The sequence below is a fragment of the Hylaeus anthracinus genome, unplaced genomic scaffold, assembly GCF_026225885.1.
Source record: "Hylaeus anthracinus isolate JK02 unplaced genomic scaffold, UHH_iyHylAnth1.0_haploid 0, whole genome shotgun sequence".
Lineage (NCBI taxonomy): Eukaryota > Metazoa > Arthropoda > Insecta > Hymenoptera > Colletidae > Hylaeus > Hylaeus anthracinus.
The window spans coordinates 19,495,472-19,511,259 of NW_026533254.1; the positions used below are offsets into that span (position 1 = coordinate 19,495,472).

At 35.5% G+C, this 15,788-nt stretch overlaps 1 protein-coding gene across 1 annotated transcript in view; it reads right to left on the reverse strand.

The window, feature by feature from the left end:
• LOC128894242 (uncharacterized) overlaps window positions 1-14,736 on the reverse strand; it is a 32,415-nt gene extending 17,679 nt beyond the window's left edge. The window contains exons 1-2 of the mRNA XM_054155884.1: window positions 14,692-14,736; window positions 14,558-14,633 (exon numbers count right to left, since the gene is read on the reverse strand). Coding sequence (XP_054011859.1) covers window positions 14,558-14,633; window positions 14,692-14,736 — 121 coding nt within the window. The remainder of the gene's footprint in view (window positions 1-14,557; window positions 14,634-14,691) is intronic.
• Window positions 14,737-15,788: the final 1,052 nt, after the last annotated feature.

Genomic DNA, 15,788 nt, shown 5'->3' on the forward strand with positions numbered 1-15,788 from the left:
ATGGAAAAGTTTCCACATAAAAAGTGGGGAAGCCAAGATATACCAAGTCTATATTAAACTTCATCCTCAGCTTACCTAGCTTGCAGTTTATTCCTAATATAAATAAGGGTTGCATTGCAAAAGGATCAATCAAGAAATCAATTACAGATTACTCTTTCCTAACAAACGATACATCTCAATCAGTAAATAAACTACGTAACTGTCTCCAAAACTTTGTTTTCACTGAATCGTTCGCGAAAGGAATTTCATTCATTCAATTAATCATCTATAAGGCGTTTAATCTCTTCTAGGTCTGCCAGGAGAATAACTTTCAAGCTGATTGTCTGCCCTTCTCGTCACTTGGAGAAGTGCTCGATGGAGAAAGTAGCTACAAAACGTCAACGAGCCTGCTCTATCGAGAGATCTATGCTACTGTCAGCAACAAGGAGTTGCTATCGCTGCACAGAGTAGAATCGATAGGGTGAAAACTTCTACCGACGAATTGTAGCTAATGGAAACTTGGAGTCTTGATGATTATGAACATATTCTTAAAGATCCACAGGCTAATTATTACAAATATTTGTAATAATCCCTCTGGTAGATTTTCGACTGTTCGTAATGCCATACTTACGTTACCCCTTTCGGTAATAGCTATATACTTTCGAGAGAGTATACTTTAAGGGAAGACTTTTCTGTATTTTCGTCACGCTAGTGGATTCTATGTAAACACACACTTTTCACCGAGATCTCTCAATTCCCTTGCATATTTTCAATCTCTGTCGTACGCAGAATTATGCAAGCAGCGAGGCAGCGAGGAAATGAAAAGTTTTAAACTTGATTCTCATTCGCAAGAAAAAGAGAAACGATTCAAAATGGTAAATAAGAAATTGGTTTCATTTATGGATGGATAAATGTTCCAAACCGAATCGTCGGAGCAACCAGACCGAGTGAAAATGATTTAAAGTAACGTTAAAACGTTGATTAAAATATTTTACTCGGAATTTACGGGAATATAAAAAACTATGCGAGTCTAATTCAATAATAATTAACAAGAAACTAGTAGAAGTAGTCACAGAGGTGTCATTTTTTTTACAGCTGTACCAGTCAACTTTTATCGCTAGCTAACTAGACGGTTGATTGATTAGAGCAAGCTGAATAGCGATGGAACCTCCGCGTTCTGTTAAGGTGTTGTTACCCACACCTGGTCGCTTGGTGTTTTTGCGCTGTGCTTGACTGGCACGCTTTGTTGTTAAAAAAGGGAATCTTAGAGCCACTCTCGGAGAACCCTCTGTACGTCCTAAATTCATTGTAAAATCAATCGATGGTTAAAGATAGTTCAGGATCTACTGCTTCAAAGCAAATTCCATCGTAATATTTTCAACGTTCATTGGAGACTCGATCAAAGGGTAAGAGTTTCTACGAAGAAACAGATCAATTTCTTACGTGCTGTGGCATAAAGGTCGAAGTTATGTTCTATCGTGTGGACTCATATGGAACCACGTCATGTAAACAATCCAGCATGGTATTTATTATTTTAGAGGAGTCTGTGGTTCATCGATTGGAATTCGACGCCGCCGTTACATAAGTAGCAAGTACACACGAATGCCAATAAAAATACCTCGGTAAAGATGGAATTTCCGAGATTTAACGTAAACCGGAAAATAATTCGACAGGTATATTATTATTTCGACACGCTTATTTATTTTAATCGATAAACTTATTGCAACCGAATTTGTTAGTCCCTAGAAATTTGTTTAATTTGACATCGAATTCATTTTTAATCGTTGTTCCACAGTATTTTATTTTATATCTATTTTTATATTTTTCAATATTGTAGTTATTTGCATCACTGATACTGAAACTGTAGATTAATATTTTATATTGGATTTTACGTTGCCTTCGTATTTAAATGTATTCAAAAATTGTTATATGGTAGATAAAAGTCGTCGATCAGAAATCCGTAACAAGCCACCAGAAACAATTAGGGTTTCAACACTTAGCATTTAGCAAACATTGAGGACACAGGAGCACTCAGACTGTCAACTGGAATTCCTAGTTTAGTTGTCGATCAGGAGAGCCAGCAATCAGTTCAGTTAGAGAGCTAGTTTTAGAAGCACTTAGGCTTCCAACTAGGATGTTATACGGTCGGGAAAACAAACCCTTATTGTCGGCTGTTTAATTCTTATTATTTATCAAAATTTTTTTTTTTTGTCATTTCGGACTGCGAGTGTTCCGACCAAAATTTATTTCTCAAATATCTTGCTTTAACTTTAAACATTTTCTCTTATCTTGACATTTCGTAATCGGTTAATTCTTCTATATAAGCTTAATATTCATTTAGAGGTGAAAAAGAAAGGTCATACAAATTATAGACGTTATACGAAGGAAAATTTTCGTCTAACCATTTTTTCTATTCTCAACGAAATAGAAGCTAAGAGCCGCCCTAATTGTGTGATTCAGCCTGCATAAAAGAGCTTAAAACCGATGAAGAACTTACGTTAATTAACCACTATTAGCAGACCCTAGCAGTAGCTCCGAGGACCGTTGGCACAAGTTTTCATAATTTTCAGTTTCTAGGGTCTGTTTTTTTAAATTCATACCAAATTGTATATAATTGTTGTTCTCCGATAAACATAATTTCGATTATTATAAAAAGAGTAATCAGTAAAATAAGATGTTTCAATGTTATTAATATATGTATTGTAATAACATATAACTTTGGGTATGAATATTTATGGGACTGGCTATGAACATCTTCTGTGTAATCTATTTTAAGAATAAATAAATTTTATATCGCGAAATTTCGCAGAGCACTGTGCTCCCTTGCCATTATTGTATCTAGTTGATCGCCAAACTTAGAAGATTCCTATGCTTCCGTGCCAAACTTTTTACCTTCCACGCAAAAATGCAGTGGTCGTTTCCTTGATGCGGGTGTTAATGCAGATACAATGTCGCATTTGTAATATAAATGTTAAATTTAAACATACATGTGTATTTAGTAATTGCTGATGAAACAGCTAAATTCCTAGTGAGAGATTTAATGACTACAGTTCTATTATAAATTTATTTATAAACCAAAATACGATACAACAGAGTGAGCATGAAGGATTTTCCAAAAAGACATATTCTTTGGTAACAGAATAGCGAGAGAAATAAAAAGAAACAAATTATTCTTACGTTACTTATAAATTAATATCAATAAATTATATTCCATGACCTTAGAGTTTCATGAAAAAAGAAAACCCTAAATCTCCATTAGGGACACCATTTATCACGACCACGTTAATATTAAACGAATGTCTGCAAAAAGCCGGAGGTAAATATATTAACTTTTTCACATCGCTCACCCTAATTCTCCGAGATGCCGTATACGAGTAATACGAATACTTGGATTTTGGAGGTTTCAGTATCTCGAGGTAGTTGTTTCGAAACAGTCACGTTCAAAAGCAGCATTGGAAACTTTTGTAAAAGTACAGTTACTGCTCTTACACACGTCATTCAGAAAAACCTGTTATTTTTGTATAAAATTCAATAAAACTGGCGTTTTAATAAGTGTTTGAATATAAAAATCGGCTTTTAGCTATAGTAACGTTAATTCTTGCCATATTGAAATATAACAGATGTTCAGTGATTTTTTGGCACGTTGAATATCGTATAGTATCGTTCCTTTTATATGAAAAACTGTTTTAGGATACTGAAACCACAACAATCCAAATGATTGTATAATTTTGGGACGCAGCGTACGTTCAGCGATGGCTGTCTTCGAAACCGTTAAGCGTGGCGGGTGAAATTAATGTTTCGGTCCGAAGAGGAAATAGGAAAGGTTTCTTGCGTTTCGTTTGGGATCTACCGGTTGGACTCATCAGTAAAGCTTACCTTAGCGGAACCTGCTTTTAGAGGCGAGGATATTCGCGAGCGGAAGGATTTTCCTATACAGGATGAGTCGCGTAATTAGGGCGGTTCCTAGCTACGTCTTCGTTCGAGATAGAAAAGAATGGCAGCGTGGGATTGTATGGCATAATAAGGCTTCGCGTGATCTCACTTTCCTCTTAGGTGGAACGGTGTAACGAAACCAGTACAATTGACCTTCTTCCTTTCGAACTGCACCACGTGTACATTTTAGGGTAAATCGATTCTTCTGTTCGTCTCGAGTGAAAATGTACCGAGGTAAGAAATTCAAAAATGGAATTCATCAAATGTTCAAACGCGTTAGAACGTAATTATTAGAAACGTAAAATATCTGCCGGTCGCGAACGGGTTAATTTCAATGATATATCAGTATGCATAACAGTTTGACCGTTAGTAATTCAGCGTCATGTCCATGTTGCCGAGGACCTCCCATAAATCCTTTCTCCCTTCGAGATCATCTCGAATTCGTATGCTACGATTACTATCTGCGAAACGGTTTGTAGAATTTTCTACGGTGCTGGAATGCGCAGAGGGTGAATTCATAGATCGCACGTGCTTTGGAGTCGTTCCCGAAAAGGGAACCTACTGCAAGTGGCGAATAACGTATTTATATAAAATGTGCAAGCAACTAACTATAAAAGGTGCGGATAACTTACTTTTTTACATGGCACATAAATGGCACAATAAATACTTTCATTTTAAACACGTTTTACCCACCTTTCGCTATTTAAAATGGGAAATAAGAAAACTTCGCGTTGTTTTAGACCGCAAACTGAGCTCAAAAAAAAAAAACGATAAGAAAAAAAATGTTGAAAGGGAAGTGGTTACCGTTCGTTTTAAAATAATGAACGAACCCAAAACCTCCAGCCTCCAGCAAACACCGCTAGATTGCAATTAAGGATTTGTTTGCACTCGTTGTTCCTACATATTCCATCGAAAAGCGCTCGCTCTGATCGAAGACTGCCCTCGTTAGTAAGTATAAGTATGCCGAGGTGTATGAAAGAGAAAGAAAAAGGGAAAAAATATTGCACGAGTTGTGAGACCAGGCTGGGTGGGAAGGTGGAGTTAAAATGAGGGAATACACGTTTTGGGAGGAACTGGAAAGCAGGAAGCGCAGGATATACTGGGTGGGCCAAGTAAACGTAGCAAACTATAACTGTATTATTGGTACATTTGGTAGAGAAATAGCGAAGGGAAAAGATGAATGGTTCAATGTGTACTATATATCTGTAGGACCATGTATTTTTCTCAAAGTGAATCCATGACCAAGTTATAGCTTGTTACACTTGCTTGGGCCACCCTGTATAGTAGAGAACAGCAGACCACCGTACATATGTTAAATAGGAACACCGAGGTGGAGAATGAGTGGTGGAAAAGACGATAAAGAAGATCCTGAGTGACAGATGAACAGTGGAGAAAAGTAGATGGAAGGTTTTTACGTGAAATGCATTTTTTTAGATTTAAGAATATGCGAACATGTAGCTCGCTAAATATCGATAAATTTTTGTCAAAGACATTTTTGAATGGCACTACCGAACATACCTAAAAAAATGGTGTCGGAACATTTTTGCTAGACTCTGTATAGTTTGAAGGTATTATCCGATATCGGCCTTAAGCAGGCGATTCCGATTGTTCGAGATTGCTTATTGTGCAATCGTCCAAAAGTATTGTATAGAGTTTTCTTCAATCTCCAGTTCTAAATCCCATAAGGAATTGATAGAATGAATTGGACCGTAAGGTCGTGAAGAGTAGTACATCGAACTTGAAAAATATTACAAAGAGTATCGGACAAATGCATTTCGAGTACTCAACAAAATTCGTTTCGAACGTTCGTACGATATAAGAACTCGTTAACCGATAAGAAAATAATTACATTAACAAGAAATAATGAAAATTACAATTACAGAGTTTTGTATCGTTGTAATCAATCAGACAGATTTATCTAAACTCCTCTCATTTATTTCTATTATTTATTCTCCCTGATTTAATATAAGATAAATGGTTATCACGTTTCTTTGAAACACTAAAGGTTAAGATGCAGGTAAGTTTCGCAAAATCGAGTAAGGAGTTTGATTTAATTTGGTTTGAGCGCAGGACTTCGCAATCTGATTCTAAGCTCAAGATCATGCACGTGTATTTGATCACTGAACCTACGTTTGCAACAGAACTCTGTACCACGAATTAATTTGAGTTTGATGGCGAGCTTGGAACTTGCCGGGCACAATACCTCCACGCGCTAAATTAACGTGATAGTGTTGCATAATGCAATGAAGAAGGGAATTGGCCAGGATACCAAACAACACGTGATTAGATAACACACGTGAGCAAGAAACATCCTAATGGCGGTAGAGTGTATTCCATACTAGCATTTCTTAAAAATTGAATTCTTTTTCTATCTTCTTACGATGCTGTACAACTTTCGCGAAGTATATATATAAAAAAAATCGTGTTCGCGACCTGCAGGAAGTATAATAAATTAGTCACTAAATTGAGAAAAAAATACATCCGCGTCGGAATACTAAAAAAACAGCTTATCCGTGAGAGATTCGATGTTTACGGAGGTAAGCTCATCGTTTATGGAACAATCTTCCATCCCCGAGGAGCTGTCGCTGTCTTTAAATTTCGAAATTGGACACGAATAAATCAGCACACACTTGTCTCGTATACTTTAGCGCGCAACAACATATTTTAAGGGGAACCGAATCGACCGCAACCACTCGGATAATGGTCCCTCGTTAGTCACACCCTCGAGTGGCAAAGTAGATTGTGAATTAAATCATCCTGCTTCTTCCAGGGGAATATGATCTGATTTTTTTGTATCACGGGACAATTTATCTTCCACTCTGGTTCTCTTTACCTAGCCCGTATAAATAAACTAGCGTTTCTTAGATTTTAATCTTACACAAACCAACTTCTTGTTACTACTTTGCATGATTTAGAACGACACTTAATTAACAAATATTTAAGTGAAATTGACAATTGAAACATAGGGCAATCGGAACATTGGAAAAAATATTTGGTTTTATGAAATTTGAAAAAAAGTTTTCCATCATAAATAATTATAATGGAACATTTAATTGGAAACGTCAAATCTATCATTTAATTTTTCAATAAAGGATACGAATAATGTATTGTTACGTACGAGTGTGTTCAAATATAGAAACAGAGGCAATTAGAATGCACGATACCTGCGCCGACTGCACCAGAGAATCAACGAAGTCACGAATTGCAATATTTTCTTGTATAATATATAACCGACTATACGTATGAAATCCTCGCGCGAGAGGATGCATTGCGTGACTGGATTACATTATGGCATTCTGTCGCGAATATGCGAGGAAGCCGTTTCATGCTAAATCACAAACCGCGAAATCCCATATTTTTCATTCTGCCTCAAACTTCCACCAATTCCTTGTATTAACTCTGGGAAACGGTTCGCGTCAATTTTTGGTAGTTCGATGGTTCGATCCCGACTTTCTCCATACGTTCTTAAAGCGTGACTAAATAAAAAGAAATTCTCGAGAAGAACTGAAAATTGCCGCTGTAGACTAGACTATCCCGTCAATGTGTTAAAAACCCTGATATAAGCATACGAATAGTTTCGTTGGCCACTGTATGTCGGCTGAGTGTACAAAACTTCACAACGACGAAAACTTTCCTCCAGACCCATAATCCCCAGACACATCGGTTGCCTAGAACTGTTAAACTTATCTCTATCTTGGTCTTTAGAAGCTCTTGGGATGCGACTGTTTTCCCACCGCAAACGGGTGGAGCGAAAATACTAGACTTTAACGAACCCCTATTTTCTCGCCTCGGTGTATTTTCTATTTCTGCTAAATTCAAGCTGATTGTAACCTGAAATCCTCGAACGATTTCAATCGAGCCCGAAATAGCGAAGGGTCCGCGATCGTATCGCAAAGTTCGCCCAGCCGCTGTGGCTAAAATGTGCATCCATTGTGTTCGAGCGTGTTTATTCTACCCTTATCAGTTTCCAAATATAACAAAATCCAGGACAATGCTTGCGAAAAGGTGGAACCAAATAAAAATGATCGATCAAGTCTGAGCAAGCATATTCGAAATTTCATTAAAAAGCTTCGACCTTGTTCTATTAGATCTTCTGTATAGGATCATCTATTAATAATATAGTCGATAGCTCGTGGTTTGTAACGAGGTATTAAAATAAAGTTATCAAAACTCCTTTCCAAGTTTCGACCTTGGTTTTGAATTTTTCTTGAGTAAAATTTCATCTATTAATAACGTTACCTTTGTGTTTTTATCTTTGGGGAAACTTTGATAATTGAATTGTTTATATTTTTTCGAGGAAAAATATGCTTTGAATGTGCTTGCTCAGACTACTTCCTTCTTACGTATTAGCCTTTATTCTGTATAAAATTGGATCGATCGAACTTTCGATTTGATTACTGGTTCGCGTGCAAGATTATTCGAACAAACCTCCATACATAAACATAACTGATTTAGAAACATAATTTGATTCAGTGTCTAGCAAAGCGTAATCTGGTAAACTTGAGTATGGCTACAAAGAAATTAGACTATATTGTAATTATATCGTAATTGTCGCATTATTTCGATGCAATATCGTGCGATACGATATTGTAGTATTTGTATATTTAGATATTTAAGATAAGATATTTTAAGATATTTTAGGTTCAAAGATACTGCAAGATAAGATATTCTAAAAGATTCTAGATTCTAATTTAGGTAATAATTTTCATTGAACAAACAGCACAGCAAAAGTTCATTTATATTTTGTTCGTTACTGGACACATTTATCCCGATGAGAATCTGTCCATCAAAACAGGAATGGAGGAAAACTTTCTCGCTGTAACATTTCACGAACACACAAAACAAACAGTTCTCTGCTAAGAGAATAGCGACGTTCCTTAGAAAATGGACAGAGTGCATTATTAAGAAAAACATGGTAAAAACATACCAAAAACGATACCAATGAACACATTATCGAGCAAATTATTAATAGAACAATTTAGAGAATGACTTTAATTCTGTGATAGAGTAATGTATCTATTATTCTACGTACTTCTTATCTTTTCTCATTTTACTTTAAATGCAGCCAATACTGCTTCAGGTATAAAGAAAATAACGACACGAAAATATCTAAAGTGGATTTCAAATAGAAAGGTCAGAACGTTTATGGATTCAGTTTCTCATTCATTTAAATTTGGTTTGTTTGGCTACCGGTTCGTTAAGTAGACGTAATAGTATAACAAACACCATTAAGTTCCAATTCATTCGTGCATTTACCAACTGATACGTTTCCGTTGCGCGCGACTGCAACGATACGCCAGTATAAAACAATGAATAAAGTGATGACGCTTCCGCAGCACTGCGGCAAGACCAGCCAAAGGGAGCTCTCCCATTTTTTTTTTTTGTCGAAACAAAACTTTGAAATTACAAGGTAGCCAACATACGTGATGAATGGGCCAACCTTTCGCGGGAAGATTAAAAGAAATTTTTTTTACGGATCTTTCTACTATCCGGATGCACGCGATGCGCTCTGGAAACGCCAAAGAAGCTACGAAGATCATTATGCACGGAAGAATAATCCAGAGAAAAAAAAAAATATACGTGTAGAATTGAATAACCTCTTCCTTTTTCGATGTCGGTTAAGAAATGGGCATACACGATGAAATGTCTAATGAAGTTTCTGCACGAAATTTAATTTGAAATGCTAATGACATCTTCGTTGAAAAGATAATAATTATAAAGTCCCTTTCTGAAAAACCTTTCATTTCAACTTTATTCGTAGTGTTCGAATGCCTACAAAATGTTCGAATATTAAGTCATTCTGCTAGTCCAGTCCTAGACTGCATCTTACTATCTGTTCTTGCTGGACGATCGAAGATTTACTGTACAAGGGTCATGTACGCCATAAATCGTAAATGCACCTTCGTGCTTGTTACGTTCGTTAGTCGGGGATCGAATATTGATTCACCTTCCAAAGATAAGGAAAGAGTATTGGTTAAACGCCATTGGCGACTCGAGACAATAATTGAGAGGTACACCGGCCTGGGAGAAATGAACACAATTCATCCTCGTTCATTCTGTGCGCGTTGTTCAACTAACAGAACAACCGTTGTCACCTGAACCAGGGTTTCTCAACCTTTCCATCACGCAAAGGAAAAATATCAAACTCCGACTCTATGAATGTAATAAAGGCCGTAACGAACTTAAATTAAAAGAATATTGAATATATTACATGGTTTCGATATCAAAAAATTTACAGTTATTTTTTAGAGTGGATGTAGAACACGATTAAAACGAAACTCAGTTATATTTGAAGTGAACGAAGCCAATGGAAAAACAATTTCATTGTGTTCCAAAGCTGCGGAAATATTTCATTGAATTTCAACGTACCTTCCAGGCACGTTTGTTTTCGCTGGTTATTTAACCTAACCGAAGTTAAATAAATACACTAGTTGGTTGAATTTCGATAAATTACACTACAATTGAATTGAAAATACTTGTAATATGATGTCGAAAGTAACCAAAGGTGGGCAAAATTCTTATCTACATAATATCAATTTTACGCGATGAATAAGACATCAACAACGGTTTACTCGTTACTCGATAAATAAAGATTAGAACCCGAATCACAGAATGAAATTTTAACACATTCGCGACCGTCAAATATTTTACGTTTCTAATACCGGGTACTGACGAATATAATAAAATTCTGAAGCTGTACATCGCGAATTTGTATGGTTAGAGCGAAGATAAAAATTACAAAATATGTTGTAAATATGTAGTGCATAAAATAAAAAGATTTTCATAATTTGTTCGTAAACAGGAATAAAAGTTGAAGTGACGTGAATTCAAGTCAGCGGTCGCGAATGCGTTAATATACAAGAATTGAACCGTTCAATTGAGGAAACGTCTCGAACCGACGAATAAATTGCTACACGCTGATTTTATTCGTTATCTATTATTCAAATCAAATTATGCCCGTCTCTGGATCTCGTTGAGAATCACTGACCCGAGGCATTATTCAGTTTCCAGCGACATGGACCGCAGAATACGAAAAACAATCTCGACTGAAAAATGCGCGGGTAAAGTGAATGCATCCGACAAACAGAATGAAGAAAGTATTAAGAAGAATAAAGCAAAATTGTTTGCAACTTATGGTGCTACCATTTATGTATATTCGGTGTTGAATAACGGTGTGTCTACTATATGTACATAACGCGAGAGATTTTTCGTGGAATAATTGAAACGAAAATACGAAACGAGGAGGTAACTCGTCATTCCCAATTAACCTTCCAGAGGTGAAAAACTAAAACGGTTAAAAGAATGGTTTCTTTACGAATTGTTTTCTCATAAATTATAGAAATTGTTCCTACACATTGCTTAACGAAATATGCTCAATTATAACCGACGAAGTAAAAAATATTTTTTATAGACAATTTTTTAGATTTCCACCAAAATCAACGCGAATTCTTAAAAAAAAGTCTTTCTTTCATTTTTATAAAGAAGGTTCAATCCAAAATGATCATTATTGTGAAAGCTACGAATTTTTGAAAATTAGCCAGCTTTTTGTATATTTGAATATATATAAAAATATCGTATATATGTAAATGTAATACTCGAATCCTCGGACCACCAATGTTTCTGTGATTTCCTGCTAATCCCTCCTATTGAAGTCTGAAATTTACTACTACCTACAATTGTTCAGAAATGGCAACACCTGCGTCTTTATCGCAGGCGTGTGCGAAATATCGGTTGCGCTTATAATCTAGCGAATAGGTGAACAACTGGTTCTGGCTGTATATCTTGTCGAACCTTAGTAAAAATTGCTTGCACAATTTCTCAAAGTTTGGTTGATATTACGGCTAAAGGAATAAATGATCGATACGGACTATTATTGTTGACAACAAACACAACAATTTGGATTCAATTAATCACAATCTCAACAATATTTCAGTTATGATGTTGTTAGTTCATGCATGTGCTAAAATAAATGATGTATTTATGAATACATTTAGGCATTTTATTCGATCCGGGATAAAATGCCCGACTGTCTAGATACGTTTTAATTTTGTCAACGGTTGAATTAAAATTGATGGATCGGATCAATCTTCGACTACCAGTTACGAGATAACAGCTACTGAAATTCAGGGAAAAATTCCTGCTGATCTCCGTTCCATTATTCATAGAATTCTCAACAAAGTCTCCTGTACAATCCAAGCTAATTCCTTTTCATTGAAGTTGAAATAACGAAATGTAATTGATTCCAAAGATTAATCCACAAAGTGTATCGTACGAAGATTAAAACGACTATTTCGGCCTCAATTTTTTAAGCCCCCTTCAGACTATTCATAACGATACTTTAAAAAATGGAAAAGAGCAATTACATCTAATTGTTGTATTTAAAGAAAAAAATTCCTCAACACATCGTTTTTTTTTTCTCTATTTAAATTCGTGAATCTGAAGCCCTGCGACATTTTCTTACGTCCTTGAATCAAAATGAAGCCGAAAGGGTGAAGATTTGATGATGTTGACACAGTTAAAGCGAACGTAATGCTACGCAACTTAAGAGAAGCTCAACAGCCTCTTACTGGAAAGCTTCCAGCAATGTTTTCAAAAGTGGCAGGAACGTTGGTGCAAGTGCATATGAAGATCAACTACCAGTAATTTCCTAGATGAATTTTTTGAAAACGGATTCTACTTCTACGTATCTTTTAACGCTAAATTAAAGAGCGAGACCGACGAAAAAGTTGTAATATTTTAACGACGTCTTTTAATACTGCACTTCAAGTTTTTATTGCTTCATCAAATTGCACCGTTTCGATTGTTTTAGCAGCTAAACGCGATACCGTTGAAACACAGTTCTTGTTTGCCAAGTGCACACTTCCGTGCTCAAACTTCCAAAGCACTTTGGAAGTTATCGAAGAAAAAGGTAATTCGATTCATTAATTCTAAACAAGTGAACAAATATTTGATAATAGATATTTAAGTTTCTGATACGTAATTGTTACGACGTTGCTTTCAAATTGACACACAATCATCGATACTGATATTTTACCGAAAATATTTCGTTTTCCAAAAGGTGTTTCACAATTTTACCGTTTTATTTGTATAGGAAATTAATTTAGAAAACTAATATAAGTATGATTGATTTGCTAAGATGTTTGTTATCATTTTCTCGAACAGTGTTCGTCGCGTGCAAAACTAAAATTTCTTTCAACGTTTTTATTCCGCTTTCGTTCCGCTATTTCTATTCACCAGGATCTTCTTATCCAGTGGCGATAAAATTTTGAAGTGTCGATGCCGCTTTATAACCGGCGCTGATGAACGGCTCGCGTTCGACGCGTAATCCACGGAAGTTTCGATCAAAAGAGGACAGCAAAAAGTGGAAAGTCGAAGAGATCGTAAACGCGATATAAATAGATTTCCAATGCAATTTGTGTGGCTCGTTCAAATGAACTTATTCATTCTCAACAGGCGTGTTTTCCATTGACGATCATTCTTTCGTTACTTCCTCTCATTTTAATTGAAACTATCTATCCCGTGCTATTCCATTCGTCTGTAATTCGTGAATCTTCTTAATTAACCATGTATTGTGATACAACCTTTTATTGTGATATTGGTGAAGATACACCTTGCGTTTCTTTTTTTGAATTGTTAAATGTCTTATATATTTCTTATATGTCTTATATATTTCTTATAACATTAGCGAATACTATACTGATGCACATCTTCTTCGGAAGATAATATAAAATTGACGCCTTCGAACGTGAGACTTGTATAAATAAAAGAAAGAAAGAAATGTTGCTAACCTCAATTACAGTTGAAGTTCGATGGTTGTTTTGTTTATGAAATTATTTTCTTTGAATCAAAACTATCCGACTCGCTTCGGGATCTCTTGCTTTCTTTCATTTTTCTCTCTGTCTCTGCACCAGAAAGATTTTTCCTTGACGTTAACGTTTCCCTTTCTGCGTCGCAACGTCTTAAAGTATGATTCCCGAATAAGTATCATAAAACCCTCCTTAAGTACAGCATTTCTAGGGATTACTACCTCGTGAGCTACCGCGAATATAAGATCCTAAAGCAAGGAAAACAAAAAATGTTTTCAGACGCCTGGAAACGTAAAATCCTCCTTTAACGCGTCACTCTTCTTTTCACGCTGCTTCGTATCACTCATCTCTTATCGAACATACTATCCATTGCAAAACTCCGCGTACAACTTTGTAATTTGTTAATTTTAGAAAATACGTTTTTGCGATATTTCCACGAAACAAAATCAACAATTTAATAAATGCTCGATCTGTTTGTAGGTCTTGACTCTTATTCTCTGTATATTTATTGTAACATTATCGTCCTCGTAAAATTTAAATTAAATACATCTAATCTTAAACGTTGATTCGATGTTAATTGAATCAAATTAGAAAATATTTGTAAACAAGTATAATGAAATCGTATATTAAAAATTGAGAATTATAACGGAACCTATTACGCTAAATTGACCGTACGCGATATTATTTAAAAAATCAGATAATATAATTGTTTTCTCGTTTAACGTCGTCAACAACTCTTATTAAATTTTTCTATTCGTTTCTTTGCTTTCCTATCTCTTGAAAAATAAATTTATATTATCTCATTTTAAGGATGATAATGAAATTGCATTATTGCATACCTCTGCCGGAGTCCTCGGCAAATTGGTCGTTGACACGGTTTAGCTGTTCTCTCGGTCGTCTTATCACTTGGTAGCACTAAACACCACACGAAAGAACCACTAACCCGATAGAAGGGGAGAACAGGTAGGCGAACCGTAGTCGCGGAAGTTCTCCACGTGACTGATGTACCATGTACCATGTACCTCAACAGCGACCAGCCAAGGAGACGGTTGACCCACCGCGCAAGCCCCACTTCCCTTCGTATGGGTTCGGTACGTTTCATACCTGAAACTAAACAAAAGACCCTCTCCGTTCTGTTTACATCCCTACCCATCCAAATTTCATTTGTTACATCAGAAATTACACATTCTTTCCGCAATATGGAATTGGAAAGCATTTCATTCTGATGATTAGTTCGTAATTAATTTTTTAATGATTGTTCGAATTATAAATTTTGTAATATTTTATCATGAGTCGGTAGTTTGTAATTTTTCAGAATAAATCGGGTCCGATTGGATTCATAAATTACAGATATAATTACAATGATATCAAGGTATTGCTAAATATTACTAGTAATAAATTCTATATCGTTTGAATAATAGAATATTTGAATGAATAAAAATGAACACTTAAGTAATATCATTTCTCGTATTTAATTAAAATCATGTTTATTAAACAACAAAATTCAAAATTCTAAAACACGTTTTATTTATCTTGTTAACCTCAAGCATAAAATCTTCATACGTATTACCAGATATCTCGTTCGAAAATAAACTTCGAGAGACTAAATTGCGATGAGTTTCTGCTACTTGTAAATGCATAAGTGAATTTCCAAGATGACGCGTTACCGAGGTAGCAATGCTTTTAACCAGAAGAATCGCCTTTACTAAGGGAAAACTTTCCCTTACTAAGTGTCATTAGCATGTTTATACATTTATGGCGAATGAAATTACGATCCAATCTACGAGAATCTGTACAATTCATTTTTAGTAAAAATGACTCGATTTTTAATTCGTTAAAATTTTAAAATAGAAAATTAGGCATGCATCGCGTGAAGAATCTGTAAGGGAACGCAAAACAATGATCAATTTCTGCAGTTACAATTTTAGAGATGTCAGTTTTAAAAGAAAGATATGTACTTGAAAATATTAAAAGCTTAGATAGATATTTACATTTTTCAATAGTTGAACAACGCTCGATAATCCTCTCCAACGATGCACTGGCTCTGATACCGGTAACGAGCAATTTTGA